The sequence below is a fragment of the Antechinus flavipes genome, chromosome 3 (genome assembly GCF_016432865.1).
Source record: "Antechinus flavipes isolate AdamAnt ecotype Samford, QLD, Australia chromosome 3, AdamAnt_v2, whole genome shotgun sequence".
Classification (NCBI taxonomy): domain Eukaryota; kingdom Metazoa; phylum Chordata; class Mammalia; order Dasyuromorphia; family Dasyuridae; genus Antechinus; species Antechinus flavipes.
In genome coordinates this window covers 510,484,592-510,500,820 of record NC_067400.1, presented here as the reverse complement: position 1 = coordinate 510,500,820, position 16,229 = coordinate 510,484,592, and the positions used below count along the sequence as shown (strand labels likewise).

The 16,229-nt window shown below is 40.6% G+C and overlaps 1 protein-coding gene across 1 annotated transcript; it reads right to left on the bottom strand.

Annotated features, from left to right (window-relative positions):
- Positions 1-3,093: 3,093 nt before the first annotated feature.
- On the bottom strand, positions 3,094-15,382 carry HTR3A (5-hydroxytryptamine receptor 3A). The gene is given in 10 exon segments (XM_051987003.1): positions 3,094-4,132; positions 5,346-5,582; positions 5,712-5,922; positions 6,469-6,518; positions 6,521-6,628; positions 7,940-8,109; positions 9,429-9,538; positions 11,108-11,152; positions 11,877-12,043; positions 15,269-15,382. Coding segments are annotated over 10 exon segments (1,464 nt in total). The 5' UTR covers positions 15,336-15,382; the 3' UTR covers positions 3,094-3,833.
- Positions 15,383-16,229: the final 847 nt, after the last annotated feature.

Genomic DNA, 16,229 nt, shown 5'->3' with positions numbered 1-16,229 from the left:
TCTGTTGTTGGGTGGAAGGAAAAGGGAGAATTCAGCTTGTGAAAGCTGGCCCATACTTCCCCAGGAATTCTCCATCCTCTGTCTGCCTCCACCCCCAGTTCTTAGACTTCCAAATCCTTGGAAAAAGAGAAAATAATCAGTCAGGACTTTTGAGTACAGCCTCTCTCCATAAGGGTGGGTTGCCCCTGGGTCTCAAAGTTTCAGCTAGTATTCTCTGCTGGTGGGGACTATTTGAGTCTTCTGGCATCCAAATTCTAATTGACAGGTCAAGGAGGCTCCAGAATGGTATCTAGCCTTCGCAGTTTTGGGGGAGATAAGAAAATTTCAGAAATGGATCAGTAAGAGTCCAAAGGAATTCAGCAATTGTTATTATTAGAATGACCAACAGAGATCTTTTAGTTTTAGGTGACAATGAAAGGTTTGGAAAGCTTAACCAAGTGGAAAGATTAATGAGGCCATGTAAGTGAAAACTACAGAGAAGAGTAAGGTCTTTAAAAGGAGGTTGGGAAAAAGAAACTAAAATAATTCACATGTCAGAGAAAAGGCTTTTAGAGATCATCACAGATCCCCTCATTTTGAAAATGGGAAAATGGAAATGCAAGGATATGAAGCAATTTTCTGAAAGATGAGGAAACTGAGACAGAGAGATTAAATAATTTATAAGCAATAAAAAGCATAGTCAAGGTTCTGGATTCAAATCTAATGTTATTTCTACTATTGACTCTCAAACTGCCTATATATCACTTCTAGTCCTTTTCTACTTTAGTAAGAATTTGATAGAGGGAATGATTGAAATGGCAGCAGGACAGAAGTGTCAGGCTCTACGGAAGAAAATCTGGTCTCCAGAAGAGAGGATTTCTTTTCTCTCTTTCCTCAGCCCCCAACTAAGTCAAATGTCCCCTTGAAAGAAAAGGCAAGACAAGTATGGAAAGGCTGGATTGGACAAGCAGGAGGTATCTCCTTCTCTCTAGACCTCAGTTTCCCCACCTGGGATACTCAGAAACTCGATCAATGAGTTGATTGGTTATGGCTGGTGGAGCAGGAGATGTTACATGCAAGGGCTCATTCGAAAAGGTGGATAATTGGCCACCATAGTGCTCAGCTCTGTTGCCCCATTGATTGCAAGTGAGGGTTTAAGGGTAGAGGGGAAGATGGGGAATCAATGAGTTGATTGAGTGTCTTACTAACTCTCTGTCTGGACACCTTGTCGATAGCCACCTACTTACTGGCTAGTGATGCGTTAACAGAATGAGACTGTACATATGCTCATCCTGTTAGCCGGAGACATAAATGGGTATGTGTGAAGCCTGCCCAGTGAAATATTGACCAGAGCAAGGCCTATCACCTTGGGGGCAACCTTTAGTTCCCCCTGATGCTTGTAACAAGTTTCCAGAGCTTCTAGTTTATGAGCCAGAGAGGCACATATGGGAAGATTGTGGCACTTGAACCCTGTTTCAACCCCAGGCATCTGGTCATTTAATGTTTAGTGAGTATTTAAAAATTCTATGTGCATAAGATGAGATATAGAGGCAGGGGAATTAGCCAGCCAGCTTTTCTCCCCATTCTTCATGCCATGAATTTCTCTATAATACTTTTGACTTTCTAGACCTGGGGAATGCTGTTTTCCCCAGGGTTCTTACCCTCTTGCTCTGGGGATTGATTACCAAGTAGTTGGTTTGGATTAGAAGGGATGACAATGGAAAGTGCACTGGACTTCTCAATCAGAAAACTGAAGTTCAAGTCTAGGACCCATCATGAATTGTGTGACTTTAGACAAATCACTTAGCTTTTCCTCTTCTCTGTAAAGCTGGTGTAATATTACTTGCATTGTCGACCTCACAGGAGCATTTCAAAAATCCTCTAGACTTTTGTATAACTGCAAGTTGTTGTTTTCCTGAATCTAATGTAGTTGAAGATATTATTAAAACTTAGGAATGGTATGATGTAATAGTAGAAGATATACACTGATGTGCCTTGTAGAAAGGGAAACATTTATTAGCATCAATTGTCTACCTGTCACTGTGCTAAGAACTTTATAAATATTATTTCATCTGATCTTCACAGCAACTCTGAGAAGTAAGTGAAATTTTTATTTGCATTTTTCAGTTGAAGAAACTGAGGCCGATGGAGGTTAAGGCACAGCATCATACAGCTAGAGTCTGAAGCTAGTTTTTGAACTGAGGTCTTCCTGACTCCAGGCCAGTGCTATATCCCTTGTGTCACAACTACTCTGTGGGTAATTCACTCTGTAACCTTCCCAGTGTCTAGAACAATTTTTCCATCCCACTATCCCTAACCACCATTGCTGATGCCATGTCTTAGTGAAAAGAAACCCAGGAGAAGAATGAGATAGAATTTCAAGGTTTTCCATTGAAGTAAACTCAACAAAGGAAAGAGACGGGTATCATTTCACCAATGTCAGGCTTTGTTGGTTAATTGCAGTTAGTAGCAATGGATAATATATACGTTTTTCCTAACTTAAGGTATCATATCTTGGAAATAGTTTTTAAAAGATTTGTGGACTAGCTCAAAGACCAAGTAAATCCAGGCTCAATTCTATGTGGCATTCCCAGGAGCTGGGAATGGAAGGCTTTCTATTTAACTTCCTATACAATCTCTTCCAGGTTCCCAAAAAGCAGCCCTGTGGTGCTATCCATGGTGCTGATGTCCTATCTTATTCTTAATTTTGGATGCTTTTCTGAGGATCACACTGGCTTTGACACTTGGTGATAGTATCCTTCAGATTGAAATAGGACAAGATGGAAGATCATTCATAGCAACCAAAACTCCATAATGAGAATAAAAATTCTGGTTTTTCCATCATCCCAGAATCTTGCCAGGAAACTCTATTTAATACAATTTATAAAATAGAACCCAGTACTTCTCCCTCCAGCAGAGAAAGTTCATGGATGTATTACTTTACCAACAATCTTACTCAAAACTACTATATGGTCAACTTCCAATTCCCTGAGGCCAACAGAGAGACCTAGATGATTGAATATCACAGATAATCCCCAAACCTCATTTCCTCTACTAGCTCTAAAGCCACTCAGCTTTTCACTAGAGCAGCTGAAAAAGAGTCAAATGGACAGGTTTGCACTTTTATTTCCTTTTATTTCCCCTCTCCCATCTGATGAAGGTATTTATGTTCAGTAAAGATGAGAAAGAAGAGAGAACAGGAGCCTGGATAATCCATATACTGTATCACATTAGTACTTAGATAATAGCAAATTGTGGTATCTTGAGGCAGGTATCGGGTCTTGTTTGATCTTTGTATTCCCAGTGCTTAGTACAATGCCTTCCTCACAGAATAGAAATAATAAAATATTAAAGCTGGAAGGGACCATCTAATCCAAATTTCTTGTTTTACAGATGTGGAAATTGAAACTCAGAGAAGTTAAAGAATTTATTCTTATACTGATATCAGGTCAAATCATGGCTCACATGTATATAGGAAATAATGTGTAGTAGTTTCTCAGTAAAACATAGATAGCTTAGGTGTTCTACTGTTAGCCAATAATGGTATTAGTTATAATGACATTCTAATAGAATAATCTTGTGCTGAAGGAGGTCATAACCCAAGGATCCCCAAAAGGCAGAGCCTGCCCTAACTGACTTCAAGATAATAACTGCCATGGTCCATTTTCTTATTAGGTGATGAACAAATTTATGTTACATTGTTGTCTAAGTCATACAAAGAAATCTCTTCCTGAATAACAGAGGAAGCTGGGAATAGTAATGTATATATGTTGAACATATCCTGGAGTCTGGTAGACTCAGGAATAATCCTTCTTCTCTTCCCCATTACTTTCCATCCCAAGGTCTGGCTCAATTCATGCATACTGCCAGATGGACCACAGAGTCCCCAATGTAATGCTATAGGCCAGCACTGCCAACAAGTAGATTCTAAACAGCAGCACATCCAGCACAGAGCCCACCCGTAGCCAGTCCCGGGCAATATCTCGGCATTCATCTTGTTTCTCCAGGAAGTGCCGGATGGTTGCTAATTCCTGAAGTAGCCCATGTACTACCAAGGAGTTCTCCTGGGATGGTGGGGAAGGGTTCCCTCCCTCTGGCATAGTCTGTTTCAAGTCCTGAAGCCCTCCCATCCTGCTGCAGTGGTTCATTGTTGCTGAGAAAGTAATAGATAATTGGGGTTAGAGGAAAAACAAGGCAAAATGGCATGAGTAATATACCAAATCCTTACATTTGCATGGGATTTTGAATTTTTCAAATTTTCACATACATTTCACCTGATCCTCACAATAATCCTGTTAAGTGTTCTGACAGGAATTATTTGTCCTATAAGGAAATTTAACCTCAAAAAGTTTAGATTTACCCAAATTCACATGAATAATTAGTGAGATAATTATAACTAGGATCCAGATTTCCTGATTCCTTGTTCATGCATGCTTACTCAACTTCACCACCTGGGACTGAAAAGCCAACCAAAAATGATAATCAGCAGGACAACAGAAAGACTAGGTGTGAAGGCAATGGGACTAATGTACAGTTATATGACAAGGGAGAATCAAGCTGTCCAAAATCTTGCTTCATTGACATAAATTTCCCACCCAGAAAAGGGTCAGAAATTAGGAGACTAGAGTTTCTGTTTCAATCACTTTGGTGACTCATTGTATGATCTTGGACAAGGTATAGATAGACAGACAGAGAGAGACAGAGAGACAAAGACAGAAGCAAAGAGACAGAGACACATATAGAGAGACAGAGAGAGACACACACACAGAGACAGAGAGAGCTGAGTTTCATCTTCATCATTTAAATGGGAACACATCTGCTCCCCTCATCTCTCGGAGTTGTTGGAACTCAAGCAAAGAAGATTGTTGTAGGTAAGATATTCTGAAATAGATAACTTGTAATCATCATTGCAGATGGCCGCAACAGATCAGGATACGGCTTAGTTGTCAATGACCATCCCTAGTTCTGATGGATATTTGTGCAAATGCCTTTGGCTTAGTAGAATGGTATGACAAAGTAGCCATACCCAACCTAATGAGACCGTGGGTCCTTTTGTGCACTTAACTTATATATAACCAAGATATGTGGGGTTCTCTAATAAGAGACAAGTACCCAAATATATGCCTTCAGCCTTCAGTCTGTCTCCTCATTAATCTCAGAGCAAGGTGGGTCAAAAATACAATTCTGAAGTCTTGCTCTTGGTTCCTTGGTGTGTTAGGACCCTCCTGAGGCTATTCTATCTTGTTTGTTGACTGGATAGCACTGGCTCTTACTAAGACAAAAAACATTGTGTCCTTTCTTATATAAATCAGAATAAGGATATGAAGGGAGACATTTTGAGCTTCATACTATTTCTAATGCCTTACCTGAGCATGAGTCATTCTCAGTGGGATGGGAGGGAATTGTAGGTCTTTGGAGGGTTGAGGGATTATGATATGACTGATCCTGGAGGCAAAGAAGAACTGCAGCTCGATCAAGCACCAAATGCCGAAGCCAGGCAGGCACTGGAGACTGGAGTTCTTGCCTGTGCACCAACCGTACAATGAGGATGGTCTCAGTCAGACTGATCACCAGCAGGGCCATGCACACCACAAAATAGACACCTGGGCAATCCCCAGGAAGTTTGGGGTGAGGAAGAAAAGAAATACATGAGGTCATGGGCAGTTATCTCTGCTACATTGAGCCTTTTCTCTCCTCCCTTTTCCCACAAATAACAGGGAATGGGATCATACCAATGAGTGGGGTGCCAATAGCCGTTGCTGGAAGTGTATCAGACACGATGATGAGGAAGACTGAGTAGCCCAGGAGAAGAGTAATCTTAAAAGAGACTCTTTCACCACTGTCTGGGGGCAGGTAGAAACCTACGATGTCCATGACCATAAGGAAAATGCTGGGCAATAGCAGGCTGACAGTGTAGAAAAGTGGCCGCCGACGGATGACCACCTGGGAACAGAAAAAAGTGTCTAAGGGAATCTGAGCATGGACAAGGTCCTGGATGCCCATTAGTCTAGTCTTGCACACTGATAAATACAATCTATCCTTTATCCTCTAGAACTACCTAACAGATTTCACAGAAAGAAAAGTGGGTAGATTACATAGTCTGTGGGCATAGGCCAGCTGCTTTTCACAATTCTTCATTAGAATTTGAGGATGGGTATGGGAAAAAAACAGAGAATCAACCAGAAAGGATTGTTAAATCGTTTTTGGAAGCCCATCCAACAATAAAAAAGTGCTTTGATTAAACTATTCTCTCAATCTGCCTTCTCATCTACTGGGGCATTATTGGCTACTTCAAATTTTTTTAAGCTGCCTAGAGAGCTTTATAGACTCTTGGGGAATGGCCATACCTTGCCTGAAACTTAAACTAACTTTTATCCCCTTGGTGTCTTCCTGAAGCATTGAAGTTGTGAAGAGGAACCTCTTCCCTCTGGGAATGCCCTGGGGTATGTTGTGTCAGGGTTTTGCCCACCCAACCATAGACCTGCTCACATAGAATTTCATCTCTGCATAGCTGTCACTGCTTTCAACACTAAATTCCGAAACTGAGTCAGCACATATAGAAGCTCCCACTCTCCTTGGTTCATGAAGACACTTTTATCAAGCTTCACCTTTTCTGGTAACCGCCACAGGGAAATATTGATGTCCCGGACTACAGAGCAGAAATAGAAAAGGGGGAGGGAGGGGTAACTGGACAAAGGATAATGATGGTGGGGAGGTCTTTGTTCCACTCTCCACCAACTTCTCAAGACATAATCTATGATACTTTCCATTAGAACCAATCATATGCAACAGTTCAGTCACAATCCGAAATTGCTTATGTTTAAGCTCTATTAATCAATAGATTTTTATTAAGTGCTTACTATATGTCACTGTGTTTTCTTTATGCCCTTAAATACTGAACAAAGTCTTATTACCTGATCCCTTATTTGGGGAGAGTAACTCCAATAAGAATAAGAGAAGGAAAAGTAGACTTTAGCTAAATATAAATCTCCAAAGCTGAAGACTCGCTCCCTCTTATCTCTGTCTCCTAGATTCTTTGGCTTCCTCTGAATCTCAGTTAAAGTCTTGTGTTGGAAGAGTCCTTCCTAATCCTCTCTAAAGCTAAAGCCTTGCTTTGATTGAATCTCTCCAATTTATCCTATTTCTGTCATTTGTACAGTTGTTTCCATGTTGCCTTGAAGACCGTTTTACTTTTCTTCCTATGTCCAGATTTTAACACAGTGTTTAGAGCACAATAGTAGCTTAATAAATGTTAGCTGACTAACTGACTTTGGGCAAAATATGCTATATATATTTTTTATCCAAGAAAAAGAATTTAAATGCAGTGGATATAGTAAGAAATAAATTATGCCCAAAATTAAATTGATTATATTTAATAGTTTGGAAATAATTTTCTTTTTTCAACATATTATTTTTTATTAAATATTTTCCAATAACATGTAAAATTAACTTTCACCTTATTAAATATTTAGTTTCAAATTATCTTTCTTCATCCCATCCCTACCATTATATAAGATGGAAGTGCTATATATTCCTAATTCAAGGAACAAACTGACCTTATAGTCAGGTGTCAGATACCAATCCATGAGAGTTTATGTTAGAGATATTCTTCACCCACCAGTTTCCTTTTTCAATACTTTTATGGAAAGGAAAATAACAAAGCCAATTCTTCCTCACTGCTAGAAAGATATCTAGCATTAGGGTCTCACCAAGAAATGACCAGGCTATTACTCTAGATAGCCTATTTTCCCCCCCTTAGGAATAAAAAGCATACTTTTTTTACAAGACAGGATTAGAAATGTGAATGATGTTTAGTCTATTATGAATGGGAGTGGGGATGGGTAATATTATTCAGAGTATGTAAAAGAGGACAAACAGATTTCCGTGTGTCTTCTCTGTGATTTGTTTGACCAGACCACCTTGGTGCTTGCATCCCCTCAGTCTTACCCTCCATACTCACTTGTGTGAAGCCAACTAGTGAAAGTCAGTGAGCAGTTTTGCACATCGAAGGGAAAGTTGTAAATGTCCAGGCTGCATGCGGACACCACTTGGATGGGCTTGTAGTTTTGGACCTCACCCTGGTGCCGAACGTACACATATGGGATGTTTGGGGACTTTCCTACATCCACACTGTCCAGAAGAGAAGAGTTAGTATCTGAAGTAGAGAGAATACTTCAAAGACGGAATAGGAATACCTATTCTGATGATTTTCTGAAAGTATGGGAAAGAAATGGATCTAGAAAGTGGTGGGGTAGTCAGAGAAACCTTGGCTGGCCTGTTTTCCTAATTCTTGCCTACATTCTTGGTGTTCTTTCTGTTGTTTCCAGGGCAATTAAAGGCATCCTTAAATATTCTTTCCTTATTTGTTACAGGCCAGTCTGGGTAGGCAGAATGCCTCATTGCCCAAAGTGACCTTCTAGTCCTTGAAGTACTTTTTAGATAAGGCTGTCCTTTAAGGTGAATCCTCAGTGACTCCTTAAAGCTTCCATTTCCTCTTCCCATGTGAAATGGAAAAAAAAATTAATTCTATTAGAGAGAGAAATCATGGATCAAAAAATAAAAAAGAACTTAGAAAGCCCCACCTCTATCACCAGGAAATGATCAGTATTGCTCAAGATTGCTCATTTCCTCCCCTTTGGGAATAAAAAGGAAGGATGAGAAGTTTGGGCTTCTTGAATGTCCAGGGAGAAAAACTGGAAAAAATATTCAGGGATATTGCAGCTTCATCCACTGAGGGATGGGGGAAGAAGCAGAATAATATGGAATAATTGCCTTCCTTCCTTTTTCTGCTGGAAGAAAGTCTTTCGATGAAAAGCAAAACAAAACAAAAAAACACTATTCTGCATTTTCTATCTTCTACAGAGTTGTTTTTTCCCCCTAGAAGTCTAGGTGGCCCCTCCCAAGGCATTAAGATGACCATGTTGAGAATTCAAAATGGGGCTTGTCAGATGGCTGCTATATTTTTTTTTGCCTGAGTATTTTGAAAGGCACAAAAATGACCCAATACTTGGTACAATATTTCTGTCCCCACCCTTACCTTACAGGTACCTGAAATTCTACTTTTAAAGAATCACTTCTTTGGGTTAAAATCTCCCAAACTCTCATTCTCTTGGAATACTGATACTTTTAGAAAAGGAAACATTTCACTGTTACACATAAAGGAAAATAGTTTACTCTTCTCTCTGCCAAGAAAATCCCTAGGCCTAGACTAATTGGGTATAAGTATCTGGAGTAGGTGAGTTGGGATGGGAAGAATGAGTTGAAAGATGGAATGATTGCTACAAAAAGGATAGACAGGACTATGGAAGACCAACACTAATTATATAATAAATTGGTCAAAGCCTGGGATGGAATGTCAAATTGTTGTCGGATCTAGAGTCAAAGTCAGTGGAAATTAGCATCTTGTTTTGTACCCAATCCCCATATGAGCCCTTAGAGGTAAGACTCACAATTCATTGATAAGGATGTCTGGGACCCATATGTAGTCAGTGGGGATTGACAGCTGGGTGATGTTGTCAAAATCTTCAGGATTCCATTTGAGAAACTCGTCAATCCAGTACTAATGGAAGATGGAGAAAGTCGGTGAGAGACAATCACTATTAGCCCCTGCTATTCCAATAAAGATCTGCTTACTACGCTGTTAGGGGCTGCTACTGCTCTGGCTACTTTCCCATTGACCTGGAAGAATGATTAGCAACAAGGAGGCGAAGTATTCCTCCTTAGAAATATCTATACATCCTTAATGTGGCAGAAAAAATGCTGGTTTTCACATGAATTATTAAAAAAAATGAACCACTGCCAGTATTGCTTACCCTACCTTCAACTTCATCCATAACACAATCTTAACTGGCAGTATTCTAATGTTTCTAACAAATAACTCAGTCTGTCATCTAGGATAGACAAATATCTCTATGGATGTAAATGTGAGTCATTGGTCACTGTAAAAATGGTCTTGGTTTCCCAGAGGGAGAGAAACTCAAGACTAAAAGCTTTGTAGTCATCCTCTCCTTGGGGGACATTTCTCCTGCGCCAAATCACAGTCTTCCTTATAGTTCATGTCTTTTCTATACTATCTTTTTACACTTAGAGGGCTCCTGGAGGGAAAAATGATTAAGGCAATTAATACCTTACCCGTGTGTATATGTGTGTGTGTATATATGTATATGTATGTGTGTGCTTCTTTCTAGAGCCCAGAAGACTGCTATGTCAAAATTGAGTACAGAGTATCTAGGGACAGAGGGGAAGGGGAAAAATGAGTTGAAAGGAGTCACTTCTAAAACTCTGAAAGACACATTCAAAAAACTTGTTTAGTGATGAGAATCAAGTATGTAACTACACATTCCAACCCATATATAAACAATAAACTAGAGAAATTGGAAATTTTAGCCATTAAATTCATCAGAAAATTGGTAATATCAGAGTGGAGAATCTCAGTCAAATTAGATGGTCTCTAATGCCTCTCCTAACTAAAATGTTGTAAATGACTGGATTAAGAACTATAATGAAACTTATTAGATAATGATTAGATAATTAGATAAGAGATCATCTGGTCCAATTTTCACATTTGTCAGATGAGAAGAATCAGACTCTGAAAAGATTTCACATGCCCAGGGACATATAACTCTTAAGAAGCAGATCTTCAAATGTCCATATCCATGGGCCCTTTTCCCTGATTGAATCATGTTGTCTCTGCACAATACTCAGGAGTGATTCAGAAATGTGCCACGAGTCTTCTTGGCCATTTTGGTTACCATTTTGTCCTTAGTTAAACAAAAATCACATCTTTGGCTAGAAAGTATGACTTCCCAGAATCCATGAAGAAACTGATAAATGTCAACTAATTCCACCAATATAGACTCAGATCCGATGATATTCATATGCCCAATTTAGTCAAAGTGTTATGTGTAGGGAGTGATTGAACTAAAAAAGGAGCCAGGGATTTGAGGACTTTGTGGATGAAATTATCTTGCTCCAATGAACATCTGGCTTAAAGCACCCCTCCCCCTGTATTTCTGTCTTCCTAAGCATGTAGGACTTTTGAGGAAGTTTGAGGAAGGAACATCACTGGGAAACAGAGTCCCCATCCTCAGGCAGGGAAGGAGGGTGAATGAGGGGCTGATTTGCTCACCTGCCTGTACCAGATGTAAGTAGTCAACACTTGGTTCTTTTCATCCTGTGGGATAAAGGGGAGACAAGAAACAGCAGAGATTAACAGAATGCCCCCTATCTCAGATAGGACTGAAGTACTACCAGTCTACAGGTGTTTCCATGTACAAACCCAGAGAAAGAGCTATATTCTACTAGCGAGATCCAAGGTTAGCGTGTCCAACTGCTAGGAGAGGTGGAAGGTTACAGGTCTCAGGGGAGTGTACACCTTGCCCCTTGTCAACTACATTCTATCTGGGGACAACTTGGAAGAAATCTGTCCTTCACTAGAGTGACTAGAGAGAGATGATTTCTGGGTGTCTTTTAGGAGTAGGGCAGGACTTATGGAAGCTGTTCTCCTGTCTCTTCCCTGCCAAAATACCGCCCCTACACACATGCAGACACATGCATACATTGTGTGCATGCACATGGATGCACATCATCCATCTTTGCATCTGTCATTGTACAATATTGTACCTCAACTCCATCTTACTGTAGCTTTCATTGTGTAGCATTATAACATATTCATTTACACTGACCCTCAACTGGCCAACACTGTAGCCCTTTCTCTGAAAACCATCCAACTATCTGGTATGAACAGTGACTCAGAGACTCAATTTTGTTTTCTACTCCCCACCATCCCCTGGCCCCAGTGCTTCTGACATATCTCCATGCTCCTCTTCTCATCCCAGAAGGGTGAGCCCCTAAACTCGGGATTATGCTTAGGGGAGCGGGTAGAGTTAGATAATTACCACATTGAGGATGGCATAGATCATGACATCAATGGACACAGTGGTTGGCTTCCTCCAGTCTCGAACAGGTCGGACGCTCTTCTTGTAGTGCGTCAGGAGATAGTCAGACAGTTGCAGCAGAGCTGGCTTGGTGTTATTGGGTGCTTTGGGGTCTTGCTTCTTCCTGGCTAGAAAGATGTTCAGGACACAGTAGCAAGGTAGACGTGTACCCTTTCCCCCCTAAGGGCTTTATCATGGTACATACCCACGGCCAGTCCTATTTACTACAGCTTTAATAATTTCTGACTTCAATATTCCAACCCTCCTCTAATAAAATCCTATTCACTAGAATTATTCCTTTGAATTAAACTATTCTATCTCTAGAAGGCTCTGGGTAAAATGCAAATATATTGCATGAGAGGATAAATCATTATTCTGTTATCAGAGCAGTAAGAGAAAGATAATAGAAGTCAGATAAATTTTGAAAGAAGATGAATCAGGGAATAAAAAGTTTTACATCACAGGATTTTGATCAAGATGAATAAATTGGAAATAGCTCTACATAGGTGACCTTGGAGACTTAAGGGACAGCATGGGTGCAGCAGTAAGGACTGACAGGGAAAGTTGCAGTGGGAGAGACCCCAAAGACTGTTTGCTTCATAATGTGGCCTAGGTGGAAGGTAAATTTCAATGTCTGAGACAGTTCTGTTGCACATTCCCCAAACACTGGCCAGATTCATAATGGGATCAAGATGGGGAGAATTTCTATAAAGATTATTCTCTTCTTGGATTATAAGCTTCTCTAAGGTAAAGATTATCTTTTGCTTTTCTTTGTATCCTCAGTGCTTAGCACAGTGCCTGGCACATAGTAAACACTTAATTGCTTATTGACTGACTAAAACAACAAAAAAACAAAAGATCTACCAGGGAATTGTGGAAAGATTTGGCACTATGTACTCCCTACTGTCCAGTCCCTACTCATGGCTTCAATCTCATATCTATCTCCTTTAGTAACTGCTAACAGAGTATGTTACTGCAGCCTCAGTTTGTCTTGGTTTTAAAGTTTCCCAAGACCAAGAACATGGATTGTTCTAAAGGACCAAAAGAACTGATTGTAAATCTAAATTCTTATGTCTCTGTATGGTTTACACAGAATTCCCTGTGCTACCCAATTTTTTCCTCTATGCCTCAATTTCTCTTCTGGGCAATAGAGAGAGGCCTTCTTGTGGAATTCTAACAAGGATGAATGAGTTTATTATGTGCTTCGATATCTAACAACTGTTACCAGTATCCAGGCTCCAAGAGAATGTTATAGAGAAGGCAAGACTTTCTAAACCTTCAACCTTATATGCAAAAACCCCAAAACATTAAATCTAATAGTTTATAATAGTGGATAATGGTTTAACGACTATATGAAATAATTCTCCAAGTAACTAATAATATGAGAAATGCAGCTTCAAGTCTCATCTCAGTGATTTTTCTCCACCCCTACCCCCAACCAAGCCCATAGAAATCTCCTTTGGATTTTTCATTTGCAGCATAAATAAGTGTGGTGTCTAGCCTACCAAAACAATTCTCAAGTTTTTATCTCACACCCAGCAAACTGGGTAAAGATGACAAAGGGTGGGAATAGTGCATGTTGGAGGTGTTGTTATAGAGTCAGGTGCACTAATGAACTATTGCTGTGCAAGTGAATTTGTCCAATCATTCTGGAGATTAATCTGGAATTATGCTGTAAAAAAGTGACTAATGCTAATAGCCTTTGCTCTTACTGTTAGGCATAAACCTTAAGGAAGTCAGTGGTTTAAAAGTAAAGGTCTCTGAAGTATTTATAGCGGCACTCTTTATAATAGCAAAGAATTAGAAATAAAGTATATGACCATTGATCGAGGAATTTGCTAAATAACTTATGATAATATAATTAAAATAATGGAATATTACCACACTGTAGGAAATGATGAATACAGAATAGGTTGGGATGATATATGAACTCTGGCAAAATAAAATAAACAGAATCAGGAAGATAATGACTAGCATAATGTAAATAGAAATAATAAAAGAGTGGAAACTGGATGCTAGGAAATTGTAATGACCAAATGTGGCTCCAGGAAGAGCTGAGAAGGAGTCCCTCCTTTTCTTTGGAGAGGTAGAGGACCATGGATGTGGAATACTATATACAATGTTATATTTGGCTGATGTCTTTTGAAGAAGTTTTTCTTTCTTTTCTAAATTTCTTGTTATAAGGAATGGTTCTCCAGGAGGGAAACATTATTGAGAACTATAGTTGTCATAAAAACATGGAATATAAATAATTCCTCCAAATTTTAAAAGAAATAATACTTTATGGTCTATCCAACGTGGAGGGGCATAGGGGCACACCCTTGTGATATATCAAGTTTTACCAAACTGAACTTTCCCTCTTACTATTATTAGCTAGTGTTCTCCAATAGACTTTACTTTGCAAAGTAACTTGTGAAGTCTGGTGACAGTAGGGAGAGGGAAAATGGGACCCCCAGAGTTCATTCTTTTCCTTCATCTGCTCCTGTTGGATTTTCAGTTTGACTCAGAATGAAGTGGAAAGGAACAGAGAATTGAAACTAAGGCCTCCATCTTTTTAGAGAAATAAATAATAAATAAAATAATAAATAAAAATTAGGCAGAGTCCGCTAATTTTTCTAGGCAAATGTCAGAGAGAACTGCTTTCTCATCAAATAATAATAAAATGATAACTAATTTACATAATGCTTTGCAGTTTACAAGCAAAAGGAAGAATCAGATTAATAACCACAATTATCACTTACCACATGTTTCTCATCCCTACCCCCACCCCAGTGTTTCTACAAACGACTAGCAGAAGGGAAGAAAATAATATTTTTAACCTTTTGACATCTGTCAGGTACTCAGCTGGCACGTAAGTAGCCGAATCCTAAGACTGAGTTGAAGGACGAGATAGGATGGGGAACATATAAGGGGAACAATAATTTTAAATAGGAAAGACAAGGACATTGGTCTAATTTAAAACGCCCCTCCCCAGCTTCAACTTTCCAAACTTTTTAGTTTCGAGAATGGAAAGCCCAGTTGCACTTCTCCTCCCCCGGAGAGATTATATGACTCTCTCCCTCCAAATGAAATTGTCACTCTTGCCAACCCAACCCGCCCCTTTTTCCTGGACAGCGACTAGAGCATCTACCTGCCATCCTTCTTTTCCGCTTCCGTATTAAACGCTCTTCACCCCATCCCACCCTTGCAATGCATTAGCCTTTTTAGCCTAGAGGACTTATCCCAGTCGCTGCTCCCGCTACAGCCTCCAAAGTAAGAGAGCAGCGGAGTGAGTGCCGCGAGCATCGCGCAAAGAGTTTCCCTCCAAGAGCCGACTCCGCGCCAGCCCACAGAACTTTCCCACAGTCCCTTACCTTCGCTTGGCCCCAGGACCATCAGGAGCAGCAGGGCGAGGAGCACCTGCCGGAGGGACAATGGCATGGCTGCAGTTTTGCTGGGCCGTCTTTTCTCTTTGTGTCCCTTCTGAGCAAGCCCTCTCCCCCCGGCCCGCCCCTAGACCGTGCCCCAAGCCCTCCCCCTGGCTGTCCTCGGTGGGTGCCCACTTCCCACCCCGCTACCCACTAAACCCCACCGCCCTGTACTCTCCTTCTCTCCTCTCTCCTCAGGAACTCTAGGGAAGGTTCTGCAAGTTGTAGCAACCCTGCGCTTCCCAGCCATCAGGGTTGAGAAGCCACTCGGTTAATCGTGCATCAGGTTTCAGGGCTGGAAAGGGAGGGAAAGAGAAAGGGAGGGGACGAGAGGGGAAGGAACGGAAAGAGAAGAGGGGAGGGGAGCCCACCCTGGCTGATGTCATGCAACGGAAGCTTCAGAACTCAGTCCCCAGACAGCTGGCCTGTGGGCTCAGCCTCTGCCTCTCTTTCCCCGGAGTAGAGTGGGGCGGGAGGTGGGGGAGGCGGATTAAAAGCGGGGCTAGAAGTAGAGAAAGTAGGAAGGGGAGGAAGCTGCAGTTATCTTCAGGGAAGAGGCCCATTCTAGGGACCCTTGGCTCCAAGTTGACGCCTTTTCCATTATATTTCTCTGCGTGTAATCTGTTAGTAAAGGGTGGCACGGTCTCCCGGGAAATCCTTGGACCAAGGGATGAGAAGATGCAATCCTGGACTCTGCCTTGGTCTACTATCTTCCTGCTAATTCCCCTAGGGCTTCCAGATGCTGAAAGGGACAGTGAAAACGAAAAGCTCCGCTACTGTTTTTATAACATCGCCTTAATTAGGGAAAGCCTTCCTTTCTTCTAAGTTAAAAACAAAAACAAGCAAATGAAAAATGAAAAAACCAACTATGACTGTTAATTACAGAAACAAAATGGTTATTAGTTTT